The sequence below is a fragment of the Sphaeramia orbicularis genome, chromosome 13, assembly GCF_902148855.1.
Source record: "Sphaeramia orbicularis chromosome 13, fSphaOr1.1, whole genome shotgun sequence".
NCBI lineage: Eukaryota > Metazoa > Chordata > Actinopteri > Kurtiformes > Apogonidae > Sphaeramia > Sphaeramia orbicularis.
In genome coordinates, this window is record NC_043969.1 from 30,407,978 (window position 1) to 30,429,929 (window position 21,952).

The 21,952-nt window shown below is 39.5% G+C and overlaps 2 protein-coding genes across 2 annotated transcripts; both read right to left on the reverse strand.

The window, feature by feature from the left end:
- Positions 1–836: 836 nt before the first annotated feature.
- On the reverse strand, positions 837–7,373 carry LOC115431127 (extracellular calcium-sensing receptor-like). The gene is made up of 14 exons (XM_030151367.1): positions 7,299–7,373; positions 6,139–6,276; positions 4,958–4,974; positions 4,594–4,860; positions 4,001–4,239; positions 3,804–3,886; positions 3,509–3,688; positions 3,212–3,400; positions 2,541–3,086; positions 2,265–2,474; positions 2,040–2,163; positions 1,760–1,953; positions 1,373–1,654; positions 837–1,259 (listed from the first exon to the last, which is right to left on the reverse strand). Exons 1-14 carry the CDS (start codon positions 7,371–7,373, stop codon positions 837–839), a joined length of 2,967 nt encoding a protein of 988 aa, XP_030007227.1.
- A 2,217-nt stretch (positions 7,374–9,590) lies between these two features.
- On the reverse strand, positions 9,591–21,307 carry LOC115431128 (extracellular calcium-sensing receptor-like). Its single transcript, XM_030151368.1, has 14 exons — positions 21,284–21,307; positions 20,177–20,245; positions 14,569–14,597; positions 13,317–13,493; positions 12,726–12,964; positions 12,536–12,618; positions 12,274–12,453; positions 11,977–12,165; positions 11,309–11,854; positions 11,011–11,220; positions 10,789–10,912; positions 10,515–10,708; positions 10,127–10,408; positions 9,591–10,013 (listed from the first exon to the last, which is right to left on the reverse strand). Exons 1-14 carry the CDS (start codon positions 21,305–21,307, stop codon positions 9,591–9,593), a joined length of 2,769 nt encoding a protein of 922 aa, XP_030007228.1.
- Between the last annotated feature and the right edge of the window lie 645 nt (positions 21,308–21,952).

Here is a 21,952-nt window from a genome sequence, read left to right on the forward strand (position 1 = left end):
CTATGAATACTCAAAGGCAATAGTACCTCTAGTGATTTCTTGTACACTTTAAAATAAAAAATAAACTCAAATAAATGCACAACAGAGTGGAATTTATATCTGCCAGTCAAGGTACAGGTGAAAAGGATGCCTGACAGTGAGCCTGTTTACATGCACACCAATACGCTGGTCATTATCCGATTTCTGAAGTTGTCAGATTATTCAAGTGACCATGTAAACAGGATAATCTGATGGACGTGATCAGATAGCGGCAGTTATCTGATTATAAAAAATCATATTAACATACCTGGATTTCTCCCCAATACTTCAGTGTCTTCTGCATGTATACACTTAAATCTATTTTATTTCATTCTTTTACGTCGACGCATGTGTAAGCGCAATTAAAAATCGTAGAGACCGGAAGTTAAGTACTCAAATGTGAGCGGAAGACAAAAGGAAGTTTGAGTCTACCATCGCTATGTACTTGTGTACTCTGAAAGAAATCTGATAATGCACGGGAGCATATAAACAAGGGTTTTTCAATTACTGCTGTTCATAAGTGCATGTAAATCCATTAGATCTGATTATTACAATTAGCCAATTACTCACAGTTATCAGACTTTTATGGTCACGTAACAAAGTTCAGTTACCAAAGAAAATTCATCCTGGTGCAGGAAAGACACCAAAACATGTTAATCTAACATTGATTATTCACATTTGTTTTGTGGAGCAATGAAAGTAGCTGCTGACATGAATATAATGGTACAGGCAGAAAAAATTTAATCATTAAAGAAAAAAAAAAACTACAGTTGATTCTAATATGAAAAAAATGTGATGCCATGTCCGTATGAAAAATGTTATCTACCCATCAGGTGTTTCTTAGTGTTTTTCTCAGGCCTCAAAATAATAATGAAACATTTAGGAGCAAAGATGCAGAACAGTAAACCATAACTGGAGGCCAGGATTGCAAAAATTTCGACAGCGACCACATATTTCCCAGGAGAGCTAACATAAGCAGGGACAAAGGCCACCCAAACAGCACAAAATATCAGCATGCTGAAAGTGATCAGTTTGGCCTCATTGAAGTTGTCAGGGAGTTTCCTGGCGAGAAAAGCCAAGTGGAGGCAGGTGCAGGCCAGCAGACCGATGTAGCCCAGAACCAGAGAGAAGCCCACCACAGAGGCCATGGCACACTTCAAAGTGACCTTTGACCTTTGGATACCCAAGTCACGGTGAGGTACTGGAGGACTGAGAGACAACCATATGATGCAGATGATGATCTAGAAGATAAGAAAACACATTTGAACTGAATGTTTTAAATGAAACGGCATACAGTACACAAAATTGAACAACCTAAATTATTTTCATCATTCCCTCAACAAATGGTTCCCACCTGTACACTGGTGAACAGGCAGACACTTCCTCTCTGTAGACCTGGACCAAACCACTTCATCAAAGCTGCAGCACCAGGACGAGCTGAGCGGAAAGCTGCCAGAACCACCATGGTCTTCACCAGAAGACAGGAAACACAGAGTACAAAGCTGATCCCAAAGGCTGCCTGCTGGAACCAACAAGACCAGACTGATGGATGACCAATGAACACCAGAGAACACAGGAAGCAGAGCTTCAGCGACAGAAGAAGAAGGAAACTCAGCTCTGAGTTGTTGGCTCGGACCTAAAAGTGAATGACAGTGAAGGAACAGACAGAAATAACACAACTCAAATATAATTTGTTCATGAAAAACAAATCAGATGGTTGAATGTTGCAAGTCAGTCTCACCATAGGTGTTTGACGGTAGTACAGAAAGACCACAAACACAGCTGTTGTCACTAAGACACCAGACACAGCTACTGTAGTCAGAGTAATGCCCAGTGTTTCATTAAAGGACAAGAAGTCTGTCTGACGACGTATACAGACAGTTCGCTCATTATTGGACCAAAACTCAGATGGACAACGTTCACAGTGGAGGGAACCTTGGAGAAGAAAAATAAAAATTAAAGACGAACTAAATCTGTTATCCAACATTAAACATGGCTTTCTGCTATTTTAATTTCCTCACCTGTTATATTACTAATTTCTCCTTCTCCACATGGAATACAGTCAAAGCAACAAACAGGTTCTCCTTTCCTGTTGGCCTTTCGGGTACCTGGGGGACAGCTCTTACTGCACACTGACACAGGAACCTGGAAATTATAATAAATCATCTTCTTAATGATGGAATCTGCTGAACTGACAAGTCAAGAGCAAGCAATGTAATTACAGTATTACAGAGAAATCTGAATACCTCATTGGATCCTGTGTTCCACTGAATAACTGACTCGTTTAGGTGGATACCAAACTCATTCACATGACCAACCAACACAAATTTGAGTGAACCGTCAGGGGTTTTCTGCCAGTTAATAATGTCATACTTTGGCAGAATATCAGCACCTTGGAAGTGAAACATTTCTCCATGTGGTGTGGAGATGTTTACTTTGTTCAAGTGCTGTAAAAGCTGAAAAAGAATCAATGTCACAATTTCCCTTTAAAGAAATATATGGAATACACTGACTTATTTTACCTCTTTGGGTTTGATGTGTTTTGCAGAGGAGCAGGTGGAGCTGTTATTTGTAGGGCTGTCTCTGTTTGGGCAGGAGAGAAGGCTGTGAAGGGCATGAGCTGCTGCATAAACAGCAAGGTAGATATTATATGTTTCCCTTAGTTGAGACATGTCAATAAAGACATCCTGCACATCCTCCAAAGACTCTGTCCCAGTGCAGGGTGGCAGAGAAGATTTTGGAAGACACTTATTATCAAGAAATGAAGTAGAAGAATTTGATGGATAGTCAGATTTTAATGAAGAGGAATGTGAGTCGAGAGGTGCTTTATGGGATTGTGTAGCTTCAGGACTACATCCAAACTCTCTTTCCCATAATTCTCTTATAAACACATTGTCAGGATGATTATATGGGTTTACACTTCGGAGATAATTTTCAAATCCAGGTATAGTTGAACTTCGAATGGCCACACCAATGACACCACTTGAAAACGTTGTTACAGCCAGATCTTGCATAAGTTCATCACTGGTGCTCCAGGCCTCACTGGCCAGAAACTGTCTGTCAGTCACCTGTAGTGAGAGGACACTAATGTACATTACAACATGTAACACAGCTGATGTTTTTTCCCAGGTAAATGTTTGTGTAGCAATAAATGCAATTAGTTATACAGATTTAGTATTTAGTATTAACTTACATTTCTCTCAGCCAGTGCCAGAAATATTTGCTTTACATCAGTATGCAAACAAAAAATCAGTATCACCCTTGCAGTTGAAGCTTCAATTGTAATTGCTGCTTTCTTGGCATCAGTGATGATTGTTTGTCGGGTGACAGTCTGTACAAAATCGATACAGACCCCCTTTCCTTGAGTCTCTTTTTGGAACGCCTGAAAAAATAAATATTTGATTGTTGTCATGTCTACTGTACACATGAAATGCATTAATGTATTTCAAAGAGATGCATAAATATTAAAGGTAAGCAAATACATATACACCTGTAAAGCAGAATGCCCATAATCAGTGTTTACGATCACCACTCCAACCCAGGCCCATTTGAAGCGTATAGCCAGTTGTGCCATAGCTCTTGCTTGGTAAATATCACTTGGGATTGTTCTGAAAAAACTTGGATATTTATGCCTGTCACTAAGACACGGGCAACTCGCTATGTAGCTAATCTGAAATTAAAAGGAAATGGATGTAAAAAAGTGTTAAGAAGTGTCCTTATTTTTGTCTGATGTGTCTGAATTTGTCTGTGACTTTCTCTTTGATAATAAAACTCACAAGTGGAACAGATAGAGGCGCCAACACTTCAGACACCATTACTGCTGTTGATGATGAAACAGCACCAATGAGCAAAGGAACAGTCTGACCACCTGATGACAACATTAAATATATGATTAAATAAAGACAACTATGATTTGACATCTAAACTTTCTTTCGGCACATTCTGTACACCTTGAGTTACACACTTTTTTTTTTTTTTTTACCTGTTTCCTCTTCAGTTCGTTCGTCAGTTGCAGACTGAGTAGCAGAAACATTTGTGCTGCAGCTGTGTGCGTCTCCTCCAACCAGTATCAGAGCTGCCTGCAGAACCCAGGGGTATCGGCCACAGCTATTCAGTATACGGTAACCCAGCTTCACTCCTTGCAGCAAACGGTTGTTACGATTTATCTCCTCCACCGCAAATACCATAGCATGAATATATCTGACTGTGTCAGGTCTGAAACTGAAACAATGAGAGGCAAAAGCATTTGGGAGTTAAATACCTTTTAACCAGTCACAACAGTTATCAATGAAATATAAAAACAAATAAAGTACATACAAAGTTGAAACTGTTAATCAAATATTATATGTATATGTATCGATAAAAGTATAACAAAGTTCTATCAATATAGCCCATATATTAAGGGATAATTTCAATAAATAAAACTATATTATAATTCTCACTCATTAATGTGAGTGCATGTATTTTAATATGTCATAGCACAATGAAAGTTAATACACACAAACACATGGATATAATACTGTGAAATAAAGAAATGACAGACACATCATGGTACATGCTGTGATAAAATTTTACCCTGTGCAAGTGTCATGATATGGTTTCTTAGTGAAGTCCTGCTCTGTAACTGTAGGCTTGTAATAGAGGCTAAATAAACCACCGATAATCACATCACCATTCAGCAAAAGGCCCTTTTTACTCTGTGCATCCCATCGAGAGCAAACTGATGCCTGAACCCCCTCCAGTCCTATTTGTCTGCTCAGTACAGTGAGAAGCAGCAGAGGGAAGGATGAGCAGGACCATGGAATCAAGAACCAGAGAAACCAATACATGGATGTAGCTGACCTGGACATTGAAAATAAAAATTACTTATTTTAAGACAAAACATGTATTAAACCAAAGCCAGATAAATTCAGTTTGTATACAAGCAAAAATGACCTACCACACCAAACCTGATGACTGAGTTCAACAAGTACAGGGAAAAAATGGTTAAATACCCTACAGATGACATCAGACACTCTGCAAAAGACAAACTGTAAAAACCTAACATCTCCAAATCAAATATAACATCTCATTGTTTACCTGCAGAGAAAAGTGCTTATTAAATGAAATGCATTACTATTTTGTTAAAACACCTATCACCAGGTAATTTTGCAATATCATTTATCTATACCTATCTCATACAATCTGCCCAAGGACAGAGTTGGATGTGAGCTTTTATAAAAGGTACAATAGGATTTACAAGAAGGAAAAACAGATGACATAATCACATGAGTAAAAATGATTCCTCTCTCGTGTGATAGCATGTAAACAACTAGAATGTGTAATGGTGTGTGTGTGTGTGTGTGTGTGTGTGTGTGCGTGCGTGCGTGCGTGCATAGGTGTGTGTGTGTGTGTGTATTATCACATTTCACAAAGAGTAGCTCCCACTACTCTAGAAACACTCGATGTTTAATGTTTTATTCTTTCTTTTTTTTTTCCCTGGTGTGATCCAGAACATGTCTGAACCATATCAGGTTGTTGTAAAAGCCTGTTTTAACAATACTAACATATTACATATGAGCAGTATAGATGGCCTGATAGAACAGCTGAATAGGAATAAAAATGAAAATAATCAACTGTACTGACAGGAGAATTAGCCTATGTATAAGTGTCTTTAACGGTGGGGGAAACAAAAGGGACAGAAGAAACCAATGCAGGATGGAAAGAAAAAGCAAACTTCACTCAGAAAGGCCCCAATTTGATGAGGAAATGAACACAGAACCTTCTATATGTGATACAGAAATGGAAATCATTACACCACCATGTATTATAAGATGACATTTCTGGATAAAAACTATCAAAATATTTGTGATATGCTAATAGTATTGGCTGACAAATGCATGTTGTTTACTGTTGATGTTGACTTCGTCTTCCCATGTCTACAGCTTTTGTATCTGTGCTAAAATTTCATAATAAGCTAGCTGCTTTTGCAAAACTGTAAGTTCAAAGTCAACAACATGTGTTGTTGTCATCTCAAGTGTGTTTTATTGTTTTGTTTTACTTTTCTTTCATTGGAATTATGGTCACTGCAGTTTTTTTCTGCATATCATTTATGTGCTAGATTTATATTTATATGCCCACATCACCAAGTGTATTGAAGATTTTATGAACACCAAGACCATGACTGTCTGGGCCAATCAGAAGCCATGGCTTACAGTGGAGGTCTACAGGCTCCTGAAGGCTGGGAACACTGCCCTCAGAGCTGGTGATGAGGTGGGCCTGAGGACAGCCGGGGCCAACCGGTCATGAGGCATCAGAGACTCTATGTGCACTTACACACCGCATACCCGAGTCTGTATCTGTGTCCGTTTGATCCCAAAATCTACTTAAATTTATCATTGTGAGTGCAAACGTTCTGTGCTTGAGTACTGTGAGTCCAGCTGAGAAGGTAGTTCTGGGTACAGACTGTGTGGACTCCAGTACAATATGTTACTGTGTGAAAATGATCCATGCCTGAGAACAGACGTGACCCAATCACCACTCTGACAACGGAAGTGACTTAATCACCACGAGACCATAGACGGTGCTCCTGTTGTCTCCTGAAAAAGCCTTGGATCTGTCCACTACGGGCTCGCCTTACTGACCAAACCACTCGGTGATATATCAAGGACAATGAAGGTTGCTCTTCTTCATTTTACCTCAAACAGGCTAACAGATAGAAAACTGTTGCCTCCATTGTAGACAAATGAACAGAACCGTCGCTTGGTTGATGACGTAAGGGTTTGTCGTCTTCTGACTTCTGCGTTTGTTGGATCATGACAGAATTCCTTCCACACCACCACCCACTGTTTTGGCCCTTTAACATCCACTCATACTTGGGCACGGGCCACGGTATGTACTTATGAACGCAACATCTGCAGGAAAGGTGTGAACATATCCAAGTACGGTACAGACTTGGATATGCAGTGTGAAAACGCCCTAAGAGGCAGTACTCCAGGATGAAACAACAGAGACACTTGGAGTCTGCAGCAGGGAATACAGACTATTACGGACTACAAGTCCACGCCACAGACCTGTGAAAGCTCCATCTCCCTGCTGAATCATCTGAACGGCTTCTTTGCTTGCTTTGACGCACTGAATGGCACCCCTGCACACAAGACTCCACCCCCTCCTGGTAACCAGGTGATGACACTGTCTCCAGCGAGCGTGAAGAGATCAATTGGGAGGATCAATTCAGGCAAAGCTCAAGGTCCAGACAACATCCATGGTCATGTATTGTGAGACTGTGCAGATTAACTCACAGATGTCTTCATGGACATCTTTAACAACAGCCTGACTATGGCTGTTGTCCTCACATACTTCAAAGCCACCACCATCATTCCGGTCTCAAACAAGTAATCTCCCTCATGCTATAATGACTTGCTTTTACCCCCATCCTCATGAAGTGCTTCAAACAGCTAGTCATGAAGCACTTCAAGTCTGTCATCCCGCCTTCCTAGACCGCTTCCAGTTTGAATATTGGCTGAACCCCTCAACTGATGACACTATTTCCACTGCCCTCCACTCAGCGCTCACACATCTGGACATGAAAGATACATATGTCAGAATGCTGGTGATTTAGTTCAGTATTCACAACAATCATCTCTCATCAGCTCATTCATGAACTGGACCAGCTGGGGCTCAACACCTCAATGTGGAACTGACTTTTGGACTTCCTGATGGGAAGGCAAATAGGCAGTATGGGTTGTCAGCAGTACATCCAACACCATCACTGTGAACACAGGGCCCCCCCAAGGATGTCTGTTAAGCCCCCTCCTCTTCACTCTGCTGACCCATGACTCCACACAGTGACACAGCTTCAACCTCTTCATAAAGTCTGTGGACGACATGACCATGGTGGGTCTCAGCAGCAGAAATGAAACAAACTACAGGACTGAGGTTAGCCACCTAGCCATATGGTGCAAACACAACAATCTATCTCTGAACATTGATAAGATGAAAGCGATTGTAGTGGACTTCAGGAGAGCACACACCCAGCATGATCCTCTTACCATCAGCGGTGCAGCTGTGGAGAGAGTGAGCAGCAACAAGTTCACAAAATCCCAGGTGTGTACTTCACAGAGGACTTCTCCTGGACTAACAACACTGTATTACTGGCCAAGCTCAACAACATCTCTACTTCATTCACAAGCTGAGAAAACCTACAACCCCAGCTCCCTTCATGTGCACCTTTTACAGAGGCACCATTGCAAGCAACCAGCTGTGTGGTACGGTGCCTTCCTAAAGACCTTCCAGTAGTGAGAGCAGCTGAATAGATTGCTGGTGCCCCCCCTTCAGGATATTTATAACACCCATTTCAGTCCTGTATTTTCCTCTGTATTAGAGGTGATCCCACTCACCTCACAGCTTCCTCAGCCTGTTTTCATCATGAGGAGACTGCAGAGTCTTTTGACCATGACCAACAGACTCAAGGACTGACTTTATGAACCATATGTTCTCAATATTAAAAAGTTAATTACCTGCCATTAAACTCCATTAAAATTCATTCCACTCTATTGTCTTTTCTCTTGTATCTGAGAAATAAAAGAACCGTACTGTCAAGCCTGCAACCAGATGTTAGTCTGGGTTTGTCTGTCTTTTATGTTGTTTGTCACTTCCTGTTTTATTTTGTTAATTTTCCCTCATGTGTCATGTCTGTCCTCTTTACTTCCTTTCCCTGATCGTGTTCACCTTTTCCCTGATTACCTGACTCCGCCCTGATTTGTGCCACCTGTGTCTCGTTGTCTTCCCTCCCTTTTGTGTATTTAAGTCCAGTCTCTTCCCCTGTTCAGACGCCAGTTTGTAATCTCTCGTAGTTACTTACCAGTGTTCTGATCTTGTCAGTTTGTCTGATTTCCAGTGTTTGACCCGTTTTGCCATCTCGATTTTTGTCTTTTGCCTGCTCCCTGTCGGTTTTGTCTGCCTCATCTGCCTTCCTGGTTTTGACCGCCTTGCCTGACTTATTGGTACGTGAGTTTGTCTATCCCTTATGTCCTGTTGCCCGTCTGTTAGCTTACCCGTGCATGACCTGTTTCCGTCGCTGACCTCCCTCTGCTTTTCCCTAGTCGGGAAACCGGCTCCGGTAACCGAGCTGAGCAAAGGGTTCACGTCCTCAGCCCAGAGGACGGATCCGAAGAGGATTTCACCATCCACTGTCCTCAAGATTGTGTCACTCATTCTCATTATCAATCTGTTTGTATATTCAGTGACAAATAAATCCTGTGAACTTTATTTTCTGCCTCTGAGTTCTACATTTGGATTCAGTGCCTGTACTAGTACCATTACACGTACATATATTTCTCTTGGTTGTGTCATTGAAATTTTCACTCACATTGAAACAAATAAAAATATGTAACATAGGATAAGTCACCCCCACCATATTATAATATTTATTATTCATATTTGCTATGTAGAGAAAATAAAAAATTAACATGACATGTCCATGTGGATGGTCCAGGCAGAAGCACCTTTATTTTTGTCGTGAAATCGATGATCTCAAAAAGTTTTTCAATTACATTTTCTTGATTAAAATATAAATGTTCACATGAACAATGTTATCTACCCATTAAGTGTTTCTTACTGTTTTTCTCAGGCCTCAAAAGGATAATGAAGCATTTTGGGGCAAAGATACAGAACAATAAACCGTAACCAGAGGCCAGGATTGCAAAAATCTCAACAGCAACCACGTATTTCCCAGGAGAGCTAACATAAGCAGGGACAAAGGCCACCCAAACAGCACAAAATATCAGCATGCTGAAAGTGATCAGTTTGGCCTCATTGAAGTTGTCAGGGAGTTTCCTGGCAAGAAAAGCCAAGAGGAGGCAGGTGCAGGCCAGCAGACCGATGTAGCCCAGAACCAAAGAGAAGCCCACCACAGAGGCCATGGCACACTTCAAAGTGACCTTTGACCCTTGGATACCCAAGTCACGGTGAGGTACTGGAGGACTGAGAGACAACCATATGATGCAGATAATGATCTAGAAGATGAGAAAACACATTTGAACTGAATGTTTTAAATGAAACGGCATACATTATACAAAATTGAACAACCTAAAGTATTTTCATCATTCCCTCAACAAATGGTTCTCACCTGTACACTGGTGAACAGGCAGACACTTCCTCTCTGTAGACCTGGACCAAACCACTTCATCAAAGCTGCAGCACCAGGACGAGCTGAGCGGAAAGCTGCCAGAACCACCATGGTCTTCACCAGAAGACAGGAAACACAAAGTACAAAGCTGATCCCAAAGGCTGCCTGCTGCAATCGACAAGACCAGACTGATGGACGACCAATGAACACCAGAGAACACAGGAAGCAGAGCTTCAGCGACAGAAGAAGAAGGAAACTCAGCTCTGAGTTATTGGCTCGGACCTAAAGGTAAATGACAATGAATGAACAGATGGAAATAACACAACCCAAACATAACTTGTTCATGAGAAAAAAATCAAATGTTTAAAAGTTTGCGAGTCAGTCTCACCATAGGTGTTTGACGGTAGTACAGAAAAACTACAAACACAGCTGTTGTCACTATGACACCAGACACAGCGACTGTAGTCAGAGTAATGCCCAGTGTTTCATTAAAGGACAGGAAGTCTGTCTGACGACGTATACAGACAGTTCGTTCAGTATTGGACCAAAACTCAGGTGGACAACGTTCACAGTGAAGGGAACCTTGGACAGGAAAAATAAAAGATAAAGTAAATCTGTTCTCCAAAGTTAAACATGGCTTTCTGCTATTTTAGTTTCCTCACCTGTTATATTACTAATTTCTCCTTCTCCACATGGAATACAGTCAAAGCAGCAAACAGGTTCTCCTTTCCTGTTGGCCTTTCGGGTACCTGGGGGACAGCTCTTACTGCACACTGAGACAGGAACCTGGAAATCATAATAAATCATCTTAATGATGGAGTCTGGTGAACTGACAAGTCAAGAGCAAGCAATGTAATTACAGTATTACAGAGAAATCTGTATACCTCACTGAATCCTGTGTTCCACTGAATAACTGACTCATTTAGGTGGATACCAAACTCATTCACATGACCAACCACTACTAGATTAGGTGGACCCTCAAGGGTTTTCTGCCAGTTAACAATATCGAACCTTGGTGGAATATCAGCACCTTGGAAGTAAAACATTTCTCCATGTGGTGTGGAGATATTTACTTTGTTCAAGTGCTGTAAAAGCTGAAAAATAATTTTTATTATGCTAATTACATCATCCATGTAATAATTTTCCTTTAAAAAATATATGGAAGGCACTGGGTTCTTTTACCTCTCTGGGTTTGATGTGTTTTGCAGAGGAGCAGGTGGAGCTGTTGTTCGTAGGACTGTCTCTGTTTGGGCAGGAGAGAAGGCTGTGAAGGGCGTGAGCTGCTGCATAAACAGCAAGATACACATTATATGTTTCCCTTAGCTGAGACATGTCAGTAAAGACACCCTGCATCTTCTCCAGAGACTCTGTCCCAGTGCAGGGTGGTAGAGAAGATTCTGGAAGAGACTTATTACCAGGAAATGAAGTCAAATTATTTGATGGATAGTCAGATTTGAACAAAGAGGAATGTGAGGAAAGAGGTGCTTTATGGGATTGTGTAGCTTCAGGACTACATCCAAACTCTCTTTCCCATAATTCTATTATAAATACATTGTCTGGATGATTATATGGGTTTAAACTTCTGAGATAATTTTCAAATCCAGGTATTGTTGAACTGCGTATGGCCACACCAACAACACCACTTGACAACTCAGAGACGGCAAAATCTTGCATTAGTTCATCACTAGTGCTCCAGGCCGCACTGGCCAGAAACTGTCTGTCAGTCACCTGTAATGAGAGGACACTAACGTACATTACAACATGTAACACAGTCAGCAATTTTTTTTGCTAAAACATGTATTCATGGCAAATAACCCAACTGGATTTACAGATTTCAAATATTCACTTACATTTCTCTCAGCTAGTGCAAGAAGTATTTGCCTTACATCTGTATGCCAACAAAAAATCAGTATCACCCTTGCAGTTGAAGCTTCAATTGTAATTGCTGCTTTCTTGGCATCATTCATGATTGCATGTTTGTTGACAATCTGTACAAAATCAATACAGACCCCCTTTCCCTGAGTCTCTTTTTGGAATGTCTGAAACAAGGAATATTTGATTGTTGTCATGTCTACTGTACACATGAAATGCATTAATGTATTTCAAAGAGATACATAAATATTAAAGGTAAACATATACATATACACCTGTAAAGCGGAATGCCCGTAATCGTTGTTTGCTATTACCACTCCAACCCAGGCCCATTTGAAGCGTATAGCCAGTTGTGCCATGGCTTGAGTTAGGTAATCATTATTTGGGACTGTCCTGAAAAAACTTGGAAATTTATGCCTGTCACTCAGACAAGGGCAACTTGCTATGTAGCTAATCTGAAGGAAAAAGAAATGGTTTTTAAAAGGTGTTAAAAAGTCTCCTTATTTTGACTGTGATAATAAAACTCACAAGTGGAACAGATAGAGGCGCCAACACTCCAGACACTACTACTGCTGTTGATGATGAAGCAGCACCAATGAGCAAAGGAACAGTCTGACCACCTGATGAAAATATCAAATATATGATTAAACAAAGGCATTTATGGTTAGACATCTAAATTTTCTTTGGGCACATTCTGTTCACCTTGAGTTACACATGTTTTTTTCACCTGTTTTCTCCTCAGTTCCTTCATTATTTGCAGACTGAGTAGCAGAAACATTTGTGCTGCAGCTGTGTGCGTCTCCTCCAACTAATATCAGAGCTGCCTGCAGAGCCCAAGGGTACAGGCCACAGCTATTCAGTATACGGTAACCCAGCTTCACTCCTTGCAGCAAACTGTTGTTACGATTTATCTCCTCCACCGCAAATACCATAGCATGAATATATCTCAGTGTGTCAGGTCTGAAACTGAAACAATGAGAGGCAAAAGCATTTGGGAGTGAAATACATTTTAACCAGTCACAACAGTTATCAATGAGGTATAAAAATATATATTATGCATAAGAAGTTGAAATTGTTAAACGAAGGCCATATGTATCAATAAAAGGATCAAAAACTTGTTTCAATATAGTCCATATATTAATTGATAACTACAGTAAATAAAACTGTATCACAATTCTCATTCATGAAAGTTGCTTTTTTGTACTTTAACATGTCTCAGCATAATGATAGTTAATACACACAAACACATGGGTATAATACTGTGAAATAACTAAGACATGACAGACACATCATGGTACATGCTATGATAAAAATGTACCTAGTGCAACTTTCATAATATGGTTTCTCAGTGAAATCCTGCTCTGTAACTAAAGGCATGGCATAGAGGTTAAAAAGACCCCCTATGACCACATCACCACCCTGAAAGAGGCCCATGTTGGTGTGTGTTTCCCATCGGGAACACACTGATGCCTGAACCCCCTCCAGTTCTATTTGTCTGCTCAGGACAGTGAGAAGCAGCAGAGGGAAGGATGAGGAGGACCATGGAGTCAAGAACAAGAGAAACCAAGACATGGATGTAGCTGATCTGGAAATTGAAAATAAAAATAACTTCAATGAACCGTCAATGAAACGTCAGATAAATTCAGTTTTTTATGTAAGCAAAAAATTACCTACACTACCAAACTTGACAGTTGAGTTCAACAAGTATACGAAAAAATGGTTAAATGCCCTACAGATGACATCAGACACTCTGCGAAATAAAAACTCTGTAAAAATCTAACATCTACTAAACCATCTCAAAATTAAATGTGACATCTCACTGTTTACCTGCAGAGACAAAAGGGGCTTATAAAATAAAATGCATTTCTATTTTATTAAAATACTGCTCCTAACACCAGGTCATTTTGTAATATCCTTTATCTCTCATACAATCTGCCCAAAGACAGAGTTGATACTGAGCTTTTATAAAAGGTGTTATAGCTTTTACAAGAAAGGAAAACAGATGACATAATCACATGAGGAAAAATGATCCCTCTCTTGTGTGATAGCATGTAAACAACTAGCATGTTTAATGGTGTGTGTGTGTGTGTGTGTGTGTGTGTGTGTGTGTGTGTGTGTGTGTAGGTGTGTGTGTGTGTGTGTGTGTGTGTAGGTATGTGTAGGTGTGTGTGTGATAGAGATGGTGTGTGTATATGTACTGTCATGTTCCACAAAAATCAAAAGTTTCTCACACAACTGTAGAAACGGAATTTAATGTTTTTTGTTTTGTTTTTTCTGGTGTAATCCAGGGCATATCTGAGTCATATCGGGTTGTTGAAAAGTCATCATCATCATCATCATCTTATTTTTGCACATTATCTTTACTCCATTTGGACCAACTATGATGAAAAAAAAGTTGTTTTTTTGCTATTCTTACTTGTATTTTAGAGTGTGACATCGTGGAAACAATTTAAAACAATGTGCAAACAATGCATCTTGACCAGATGCCTGAACCACCTCAGCTGGATTCTCTCAGTATGGACAAGCCGTGGTTCTATGTTGAGCCTCTCCAGGATGACTGACCTTCTCACCCTGTCTCTAAGGGGGAGAACCCAGCTCCCTGCAGAGAAAACACATTTCCACCACTTTTATCTGTTATCTTGTGCTTTGAGTCACTACCCACAGCTTGTGACCATAGGTGAGGGTTGGAACGTAGATTGGTAAATCGAGAGCTTTGCCTTTTTGCTCTTCTCCTTCTTTACCACAACAGCTCCTATTCCATCCTTCCTTCACTCATGAGCAAGCCCCAGAGAAACTTAAACTCCTCCATTTGGGGCAGCTACTCTTCTCCAACCTGGAGAGGGCACTCCATCCTTTTCTGACTGAGAACCATGGCTTTGGTCTTCACACTTGGCAGCAAACCATCCTAGTACAAGCTGGAGGTCACAGCTTGATGAGGCCAACAAGACCACATCACTTGCAAAAAGTAGAGATGTGGCCCTTAGACCCTCAACCCAGACCTCCTACTCCCCCTGGCTGCACCTAGAAATTCTGTTCATAAAGATAATGAACAGAATCGGTGACAAAGGGCAGCCCTACCGGAGTCCAACCTGCACTGGGAATGAATCCAACTTACTACCGGCAATGTGGACCAACCTCTGGCTCCGGTCTTACCAGTTGTATGCCCAGTGCAGCAGAACATGGACCCTATACTCTCACAGCAACCCCCCCACCCCCACCCCCAGGATTCCCAAAGGGATGAAATGAAATGTCTTCTCCATATCCACAAAACACACGTGAACTGGATGGACAAACTCCCATGAACCCTCTAGGAGCCTCATAATTTGTAAAAGAGGTGTGATGGATAAATCAGTTTAGCACTGATCAGAATGGAGTGCTGGGTCTATCTCCCAGTTAGATAATTGATTACACATTGTGTCTGCCACTAGCCAATAATCCATTCTAGATCTGGTTTTAACCAAGAAAACAGTTTGATGTTGGTATTTTTATCTCCAAGGATCATGGAGGCATACTGAGGTGCAGAACAGTCAGTTAACTATTGGGATAAAAGTCTATAAATCTGTCTACCGATTCATCTAAAACTATGTTCCATTGTCTTAGTAACACGTTTTCAGTGACATATACAGTATATATTTTTCTAAGATGTGAAACCATACTATCTACCAGATGTTTTCTATTTTCAGCACAGAAATAATCTGTGATCCACAAGCATAGAATCCAATTACCATAATTGCAGGATGTGGCTGACACTACACTGTCTCCGGGCAGTTATTAAACAAAATTGCAGCTCCTGCTGATTTGTATGTACCATGTTAATCAGATGCATATTTCCGTTAGATTTGGGTTAGTCGATGCAATGGAAACCTTGTTATCGTTGTTGTTATTTCTTTGTTTTGAGCAGAAGAAAAAATAAAACTTGTCTGGGTACAAGGAACTAACAGCAGAGCAAGTAAATGAGTAAATAGAGGTGATCAAAACAATATAGCAGTTGCAATGTACACTTTTAATAATAACATAAATGTAATATGTATTGCGCGAAAAGGAGTGGGAAGAAGAAAACTTATTAAATCCCACTCCCACCTCTCATTTATACAGCATAACACATTACTTTTGATTCTTTAATGGCAAGATTACATCTATTTAGACTCCTAATAATGTAAGTAACATATAGAAAACAGATTTGGAGAACTTTTGTATATTACACTTAGTCACTATCTAATTGATAGTCTGCATAACTTATAATACAATATATTTCAACAATAACCTAAAACATTTTACAGTATACATTGTATACTGCTGCCATCTAGTGGTTACTGAGTGAAACCCTAACATTTTGAAATGTCCATTAAAAAAAAACAAAAAAAAAACATAATTGAATAATGGGTTCAGGTTTAGGAATTTCTGCCACTGATTTTATTTATTTTATATTATTATTATTATTATTATTATTATTATTATTATTATTATTATTATTTAAGTTATTACACTTGACCAAAAAATGTGACACTGGAAAAATTCAACCAAGGTCATATTGTAATTCTTTTGGAAAAATGTATATGTAATGTACATATATATATATATATATATATATATAATATATATATATATATATATATATATATATATATATATATTTATATATTTATATATATATATTTATATTTATATTTATATATATATTTATATATATATATATATATATATATATATTTATATATATATATATATATATATATATATATATATATATATATATATAGTGCTATTTTTGATGTATTCAACTTTTTACAACTATTACCAGAGGAAAATTTTGTTTGGTTTATTAAAAGCATAATCAATGAAAATTGTATTAACAACAGATTACACTGATATGAAATACACAATTTGTTTCCTTTCTGGAGCTTGGCTTTAAGATAAATTAAAATCTACTCAAAACTGAAATGTGTTTCAGTAATGTCCAATAAAGAGGAGTTTTATTTGTATGAAAGAACTTCACAAATGACATAGACAATGCCTTGTGGACAGGCCAGGCTGGTGCATGTATATTTTGTTCAATAAAACTATGCACAACCTGGCTGCAGTCAAAGAAACTTATAACCAATCAATCAGTCAGTCATTTTCTGAACCACTTTATCCTCAAGAATGTTGCGGAGGTGCTGGAGCCTATCCCAGCTACCTACGGGCGAAGGTGGGGTACACCCTGGATGTGTCGCCAGTTCATCAGAGGGCTGACATTTACAAACGAACAACCCAACCATTCACTCTCACATTCACATCTATGGGCAATTTTAACTTGAACAATTAGTGTGTATATATATATATATATATATATATATATATATATATATATATATATATATATATATATATATATATATATGTATATACAGGGTGGGGAAGCAAAATTTACAATGAACATTTAGTTGTTTGTTTCTCAGCAGGCACTACGTCAATTGTTTTTAAACCAAACATATATTGATGTCATAATCATACCTATCACTATTATCCATACCTTTTCAGAAACTTTTGCCCATATGAGTAATCAGGAAAGCAAACGTCAAAGAGTGTGTGACTTGCTGAATGCACTCGTCACACCAAAGGAGATTTCAAAAATAGTTGGAGTGTCCATAAAGACTGTTTATAATGTAAAGAAGAGAATGACTATGAGCAAAACTATTACGAGAAAGTCTGGAAGATACTATTAAAGAAGAATGGGAGAAGTTGTCACCCGAATATTTGAGGAAAACTTGTGCAAGTTTCAGGAAGCGTGTGAAGACAGTTATTGAGAAAGAAGGAGGACACATAGAACAAAAACATTTTCTATTATGTCAGTTTTCTTGTGGCAAATAAATTCTCATGACTTTCAATAAACTAATTGGTCATACACTGTCTTTCAATCCCTTTCAATCAAAATATTGTAAATTTTGCTTCCCCACCCTGTACATATATATATATATATATATATATATATATATATATATATATATGTGTGTGTGTGTGTGTGTATATATGTATATATATATATATATATATATATATATATATATATATATATATATATATATATATATGTATATGTATATGTATATGTATATATATACAGTATATATACAGTGTGTCAGGTCTGAAACTGAAACAATGAGAGGCAAAAGCATTTGGGAGTGAAATACCTTTTAACCAGTCACAACAGTTATCAATGAGATACAAAAAGAAATATTTATACATTTAATGTTGAAATTGTTGAACAAAGACTATATCTATATGTATTAATAAAACTATCTAGAAGGTGTATCAATATAGTCCATAAATTAATAACTACAGTAAATACAACTGTATTACAATTCTCACTCTTTAAAGTTTCTTTTTGTACTTTATGACAATTTATACATACAAACACACACACGTGAATATAATACTGTGAAATAACTAAGACATGACAGACACATCATGGTACATGCTGTGATAAAACTTTACCGAGTGCATTTTCCATAATATGGTTTCTTAGTGAAGTCCCACTCTGTAAATGAAGGCATGTAAAAGAGGTTAAAAAGACCCCCTATTATCACATCACCACCCTGAAAGAGGCCCATGTTGGTGTGTGTTTCCCATCGGGAACACACTGACGCCTGAACCCCCTCCAGTCCTATTTGTCTGCTCAGTACAGTGAGAAGCAGCAGAGGGAAGGATGAGGAGGACCATGGAGTCAAGAACAAGAGAAACCAAGACATGGATGTAGCTGATCTGGAAATTTAAAATAAAGATAACCTATTTTAAGACAACACATGTATCAATTCAAAGTCAAACAAATTCAGTTTGTATGCAAGGAAAAAATATCTACTACATCAAACCTGACAACTGAGTTTAACAAGTACAGGAAAAAAAGGTTAAATACCCTACAGATGACATCAGACACTCTGCAAAAGACAAACTGTAAAAACCTAACATCTCCAAATCAAATATAACATCTCCTTGTTTACCTGCAGAGAGAAGTGCTTATAAAAAGAAATGCATTACTGTTTTGTTAAAACACCTATCACCAGGTAATTTTGCAATATCATTTATCTATCTCTATCTCATACAATCTGCCCAAGGACAGAGATGATTGTGAGCTTTTATAAAAGGTACAACAGGATTTACAAGAAGGAAAAACAGATGACATAATCACATGAGTAAAAATGATTCCTCTCTCATGTGATAGCATGTAAACAACTAGAATGTGTAATGGTGTGTGTGTGTGTGTGTGTGTGTGTGTGTGTGTGTGTGTGTGTGTGTGTGTGTGTGTGTGTGTGTGTGCGTGCGTGCGTGCGTGCATAGGTGTGTGTGTATTATCACATTTCACAAAGAGTAGCTCCCACTACTCTAGAAACACTCGATGTTTAATGTTTTATTCTTTCTTTTTTTTTCCCTGGTGTGATCCAGAACATGTCTGAACCATATCAGGTTGTTGTAAAAGCCTGTTTTAACAATACTAACATATTACATATGAGCAGTATAGATGGCCTGATAGAACAGCTGAATAGGAATAAAAATGAAAATAATCAACTGTACTGACAGGAGAATTAGCCTATGTATACGTGTCTTTAACGGTGGGGGAAACAAGAGGGACAGAAGAAACCAATGCAGAACGGAAAGAAAAAGCAAACTTCACTCAGAAAGGCCCCAATTTGATGAGGAAATGAACACAGAACCTTCTATATGTGATGCAGAAGTGGAAATCATTACACCACCATGTAATATAAGATGAGATTTCTGGATAAAAACTATCAAAATATTTGTGATATGCTAATAGTATTGGCTGACAAATGCATGTTGTTTACTGTTGATGTTGACTTCGTCTTCCCATGTCTACAGCTTTTGCATCTGTGCTAAAATTTCATAATAAGCTAGCCGCTTTTGCAAAACTGTAAGTTCAAGGTCAACAGTGTGTGTTTTGTGATTGTGCTTGTGTGAGACTACCATGAGTATTTGTCACCAAAGGTTATAACAGTGACCAGGTGGAGAATGTTGTGATTATTTACACCATTATGTTTGACATTTAACATATGCTTCATTTTTGTTTTGTCAACTGTGTTTTATTGTTTTGTTTTACTTTTCTTTCTCTAAAATTGTGGTCACTACAGTTTTTGAGCTGGTGATGAGGTGGGCCTGAGGACAGCCAGGGCCAACCCGTCATGATACATCAGACTCTGGAGGCAGTACTCCAGGAGGATAGCCCACCACCTCAGCAAAAGCAGAGACACTCAGAGTCTGCGGCAAAGAGCACAAACCATTACAGACTACAAGTCCACACCACAGACCTGTGAAAGCCCCATCTCCCTGCTGAATCATCTGAAAAGGTTCTTTGCTTACGTTAGGCACACAACAGCACCCCTGCACACAAGACTCCACCCCCTTCTGGTAACCATGTGATGACACTGTCTCTGGCTAGTGTTAGGAGATCCTTGGTAGAATCAATTCAGGCAAAGCTCCATGTCCACACAACATCCATGGTTGTATATTGAGAGACTGTGCAGAGGAACTCACAGATGTCTTCATGGATGTCTTTAATATCTCACTGGCCTTATCCCAATTCACCCCTTACTCCTACCCCTCCATTTTGTAGGCTCATGTGAAGGTGCAGGGGATTTCCGATTCTTGATGAGTCGGAGGGGAAGGGCTAAGGGGGAGGGCTGTTTGGCCCTTGAAACTGAGATTTTTCAGGACCACACTACAAACGGAGGGGTATGAGACATCTCAAATAATTCTGTTCAAATCATCAGCAAGATAAAGGTAAACACAGCAAAAAAGTGCAGCAGTGTTATAAAAGAAGCATACAAATGTACGTAATTTTGTCGTAAACAACTTAATCATTTGATTGACCATTTGATGCCATTTCAATGTGTTGTAGACATCATTTCAGCAGTTTGCAGTTGATAGTTGCAAAAATATACCCAAAGCCTATGCAACAGAGACAGTTGAAGCTGCTGACGGCATGGTGAATACTTTCAGAAATAAAGTTGTCACATCTGTTTATAGCAGCATCGATAAATGCTGATGACGTAACAGGTCTCGAAGGGTTGTCCCATTTCGTAGGGGAATTTTTCAACCCCTACCCCTTGCAACTCTGTCACAAGGGGTAGTGCAAAGTGCAAGGGGTAGGGGTAAGGGGAAGGCTCAAGGGGTGAATTAGGATTGGGCCACTGAGTCAGGCTGTTGTCCCCACGTCCTTGAAAGCACCACCATCATTCCAGTGCTGAACAAGTCATCTCCCTCCTGCTTCAGTGACTGCCGGCTGGTTGCACTCACCCCCATCCTCATGAAGTGCTTCATCTGGCTAGTCAGGCAGCACAATAAGTCTGCCCCCCACCCCCCACCCCCACCCCCCCACCCCCCTCTGGACCACCTCCAGTTTGCATATTGTCTCAACCACTGAACCGATGACGCTATTTCCACTGCCCCCACTCAGCTCTCACACATCTGGACATAAAAAAGACACATATATCAAAGTGCTTGTGATTTAGTTCAGCATTCACAACAATCATCTCCCATCAGCTCATTCATGAACTGGACCAGCTGGGGCTCAACACCTCAATGTGGAACTGGCTTGTGGTCTTCCTGACAGGAAGACCACAAGCATTACAGGTTGTAAGCAGCACATCCAGCACCATCACTGTGAACACAGGGGCCCCCCAAGGATGTATGTTAAGCCCCCCACTGTTCACTCTGCTGACCCATGACTGCCCAAGCACTGCTCTGCAGAGACAATGATCTCCCTTTGAGCACTGATAAGATGAAAGAGATTGTTGTGGACTTCAGGAGAGCACACACCCAGCATGATGCTCTTACCATCAATGATGCTGCTGTGGAGAGGGCGAGCACTTCCAAGATCCCAAGTTTCTGGGTGTGTACTTCACAGAGGACCTCTCATGGACTGACAACACTGTATCGCTGGCCAAACTCAATAACATCTGTACT